General features: G+C 40.8%; 1 protein-coding gene across 1 annotated transcript; it reads left to right on the top strand.

The window, feature by feature from the left end:
* The first annotated feature begins 234 nt into the window (after positions 1-234).
* LOC117383651 (zinc finger protein ZFP2-like) lies at positions 235-4,246 on the top strand. The gene is made up of 3 exons (XM_055227968.1): positions 235-480; positions 2,313-2,433; positions 2,644-4,246. Exons 1-3 carry the CDS (start codon positions 279-281, stop codon positions 4,049-4,051), a joined length of 1,731 nt encoding a protein of 576 aa, XP_055083943.1. The 5' UTR covers positions 235-278; the 3' UTR covers positions 4,052-4,246.
* Positions 4,247-4,488: the final 242 nt, after the last annotated feature.

Raw genomic sequence — 4,488 nt, 5'->3', positions numbered from 1 at the left:
GTTTTCATTTTGAAAAATCAACCAGATCGACCCCACAGTATAGTACAGTAATGGATATTCTTTAGTCTATGTCAATAATAATGTCCAGTTGCAGATATGAGCTTCACTTTCCTCTACTGCAGTACCACGGGCGACCAGTATGCGGCAGCAACACGCCACACGGCCACAGCGAGGAGCGCCGGAAAGAGGGAGCTTTTTTTTTTTTTTTTTACCACAACCAGCGGGGAAGGAAAAGAGACAGAAAACAGAAAAAGTGACAAAACCAAACGGTTTGTAAAATGTCTAAAGTCCAAAGGCTGAGAGATTTGGTGGAGGAGCGGCTGACTGCGGCTGCTGAAGACATATATGTGCTGTTTGAAAGAATCATAGCCGAGTATGAGGAGGAACTGTGTCGCTCCAAACAGGAGAACGAGAGGAACCAACGGCTCCTGGACTCGACTCTGAGCGCTCTGAACCCGAGAGTCCTGCTGACACGAGCCGGTGAGTCTGATGTGTCCGAGCCACGTGTGATGGGCTCGACACACGGGGAGCGACTAACGACAGCGTGCAGCGACACTCATCACAGAGGCTTTAAAATCGAACACACGGGCAGCGACAAACTGCAGCGACTAGCGGCAGCTTGTCACGTCGCGCTTTGTTCCAGAGCAGATCGCGAGCCTCCTACTCGTCTGATTAGCTGTTTATTTAGAGGGAATTTTGAGGTTAATAGCGGTAGACGGGAAAAAGACGCTAAAATGAAATCTCGTAAAGTTTTGCTTCATTTGACTAAAATATTACAATTGGTTGCACTCTACAAAACTAAAAAAAAGCGATCCTGGGTCCACCCTATTCTGCAGCTAATTCTGTTTAATGTAAAAATCTTAAATAAATATATTTTTTTAATGTTGAATCAGTCTTTGATACATTTGGTTATTAGCCTCCATAAATTTATCTGAATTAACAAATTTGTGCACCAACGAGTTCCCAGGCAGCTGCTTTATATATATATATATATATATATATATATATATATATATATATATATATATATATATATATATATATATATATATATATATATATATATATAACCCGAAGGTTGGAGAATCAAGTGCACGTAATTTTACGCACTGATCTTTGTATCCAGTCTCCTCCTTTTACGTGCGCAGCATAGTCTGTTTACGGGAAACCATTGTATGTCATGCATCGTCATGTTCCGCTGCTCATCGGCTTTAAGGGGAAAACATCACTAAACGTGTGTAATGTAACTGCTTGATTCTACAAGGGGGAGAGTGGGGCGTACTCTTTCAGTCATCTGTTGCACTGATTCACTGTCCGCGGCTCCAGTAACCCCATCTTATTGGCCAATGTTGGTGTCTATTACAAGCCAACAAGTTTGTTTTGCACTGAAGAACAAAGTTGGCGCTGTCAGAAGTTTATTATGCTTGAAATCGACAAAAGAAATGCAAAAAAGTGACGGAGAAGATTTCACTTTCGTGCAGCAGATTGGACATGGAGGATGTCGGTTTCTGTTCTGTTGTCAGAAGAACAGGCACAGAGGCTCGGGAATCGTTCTGTAGATTTTTATTTTACAGTCGGGTTAAAGGCAGCGTACAGCAGAATCAGATGCAAAGTCCATGTAACATCAAATGCAGAGTCTGACAATTTGTGATGACATCAGTGTTTTTAATCATCTCAGGGTGGGTGTCACTTGTTCTGTATCAAAGAAGCTATTGTGAAGAAATGCGAAATGTGGCCTTGGCCAAAATGTAACATTATGTCTGAGAGTAAGAAATGACACCGTCTCGTGGGAGACAGAACATACTGTAATATATTTGTATATTGTTCACAAGGACCTAACTTCTTTTGTGGACATAATTTCTTGACTTGATTATATTCTCGGGACCGTTACGGAACGAATGAGTGATGTCCAAATTCACATTTCTGACTTCTCTGTAAAAACAGCTTTCATTTCATTTCATAGCTTTCACTTGATGTGTAGATTGTTTGTGTGGGTGATGCAGAAATTTACGTACATTGCTGTAAAGTTGTAACATAAAGACGACGGCCTGTGGGCGAGCCATCGGAACGTCAAGTGGTTAATGAACAATACTTAACAGTCAGTAAGCAGTCTTTTAAATGAACTCTAAGGTTTGTATTTAGCATCTTCAAATCTCCATCGGTTTAACATTAGAGGAATTGAACATTCTGTGTGACGACATAATCCTGATCTCAAAAAGTTTGGATTTGGACTAAATGTACAACTTTATGGACAAATAATACATATGTTTGTGTAAGTAATTGTCATCTTGCTTGCTCATTGTCTCCTGTAGGTGTCCACATGTCCTCTCTGAGTCCTGGTCTCACTCTGAAACAGGAAATCCCAGAGACTCCACAGATTAAAGAGGAGCCAGAAGAACAGCACGTCAAACAGGAGGAAGAGGAGCTGCAAGTGTGAGTCCCATCATGATCAGATTAGAAATACATCTGAATTCAGGGACATTTAAGAATAGCCAGAAGTATAAAGTGATAATAATAATTGAATCCCAACAGAGTTAGCAGGTTTTATACATAAGAATACTTTATGCAGACACAGACACTGACTTCTCCTCAGAGGACAATTGTTCCAAACTGTTTTATTTATGTAGATTTTATTTTCTTCAGATCTGTCCCTGATGATGGCTGTGTGAAGACAGAAGAGTCCTCACTGTTTCAAAGAAAAGAAACTGATCACAGAGAGGACATCAACTCAGAGACACATGTCCACAGAGAGGACACACAGGGAGAGGACATCAGCTCACAGACACATGTCCACAGAGAGGACACACAGGGAGAGGACATCAGCTCACAGACACATGTCCACCTCGAGACTGAGGGAGACACGGAGTACTCTTCTGACACTGACAGTGATGAAGACTGGAGTGCTCCAATCGGCTCGTCAGCTGCAGAGATGGAGACAGATGCAGATGGAGACAACTACAACCAAGTCCAGACCAGAGCCAAAAGCACCACTGCACCAAACTCAAGTCTATCCCCCAAATACAAGTCTGCACCAGAGACCAGAGCCACTGTGGACAATGGGGACGTGTCAGGAACAGCCGAAGGAACTGCAGGGAAGAGACACCAGTGCTCTGTTTGTAAAAAGAGATTTGGCTTAAAAATAGATTTAATAAGACACTTTAGAATTCACAGAGGAGAGAAACCTTACAGCTGTTCTGTCTGTGAGAAAGCATTTAATCAAAAGAGTAATTTTATTTACCACATGAGAAAACACACAGGAGAAAAGTCTTACAGCTGTTCTGCCCAGAACATTGATGTGAAAAGACACAGGTGTTCTTTCTGTGAGAAAGCATTTAATCGAAAGAGTCATCTCACAAGTCACATGAGAACACACACAGGAGACAGGCCTTACAACTGTTCTGTCTGTGAGAAAGCATTTAATCGGAAGAGTCATCTCACAATTCACATGAGAACACACACAGGAGACAGGCCTTACAGCTGTTCTGTCTGTGAGAGAGCATTTATTAAAAAGAGTAGTCTTACATATCACATGAGAAAACACACAGGTGACAGGCCTTACAGCTGTTCTGTCTGTGAGAAAGCATTTATTCAAAAGAATAGCCTTAAATATCACATGAGAAAACACACAGGTGACAGGCCTTACAGCTGTTCTGTCTGTGAGAAAGCATTTTTTCAAAAGTGTGGTCTTACATATCACATGAGAAAACACACAGGAGACAGGCCTTACAACTGTTCTGTCTGTGAGAAAGCATTTATTCAAAAGAGTCATCTCACAGGACACATGAAAACACACACAGGAGACAGGCCTTACAGCTGTTCTGTCTGTGAGAAAGCATTTATTACAAAAAGTAGTCTTACATATCACATGAGAAAACACACAGGTGACAGGCCTTACAGCTGTTCTGTCTGTGAGAAAGCATTTAATCAAAACAGTCATCTCACACAACACATGAAAACACACACAGAAGAAAAGCCTTACAGCTTTTCTGCCCAGAGCATTGATCTGAAAAGACATACAAAAGTCATACAGGAGAGAAATAGTTTAAAATAAAGTCTAACAAGCCTCAAACAGAGCAGTGCCTACAGTTAGCATCACACTGCCAGGAAATGTTGATGACATCAGTTGCACAGTATCATTTGTACTTAGTTGAGTCGATGTTTAAACCTGTATCTGTATTTATTAGTCAAGTAACTATTTGTGTAGGTACCCTGGTTTTCTTCTCTAATAAAAGGACTTCACGCTCCTTACTGATGTTCATGTGCCATTGTTTAATCTCGTTCACACTTTCCACCTCCACACGGTGAAAACTAAAGGACAGATAAAGGAAAATTTGCATAACTCTAAAACTCTAAAACATACAATACATTAAAATAAATACAAAAACACAATGTTTACCATGTTCGCCATCATGACCAGCGGTAGTTAAATCTGACATCTTGCACTTTTCTGTATTTCTTTGCTCGTTCTTTTACACTTTTCGCGGCTAT

This window comes from Periophthalmus magnuspinnatus, chromosome 16 (assembly GCF_009829125.3).
Source record: "Periophthalmus magnuspinnatus isolate fPerMag1 chromosome 16, fPerMag1.2.pri, whole genome shotgun sequence".
In the NCBI taxonomy this organism is placed as follows: Eukaryota; Metazoa; Chordata; class Actinopteri; order Gobiiformes; family Gobiidae; genus Periophthalmus; species Periophthalmus magnuspinnatus.
The sequence above is the reverse complement of the archived record's forward strand: the minus strand, read 5'-3'. Positions and strand labels throughout refer to the sequence as shown.

What these genes read in the sequence shown, in the direction of transcription:
- LOC117383651 (XM_055227968.1), top strand. Translation starts at nt 279, where the DNA reads ATGTCTAAAGTCCAAAGGCTGAGAGATTTGGTGGAGGAGCGGCTGACT. An exon ending in AGTCCTGCTGACACGAGCCG is followed by an intron (nt 481 to 2,312) that starts GTGAGTCTGATG and finishes TGTCTCCTGTAG; the next exon opens with GTGTCCACATGTCCTCTCTG. An exon ending in GAGGAAGAGGAGCTGCAAGT is followed by an intron (nt 2,434 to 2,643) that starts GTGAGTCCCATC and finishes TATTTTCTTCAG; the next exon opens with ATCTGTCCCTGATGATGGCT.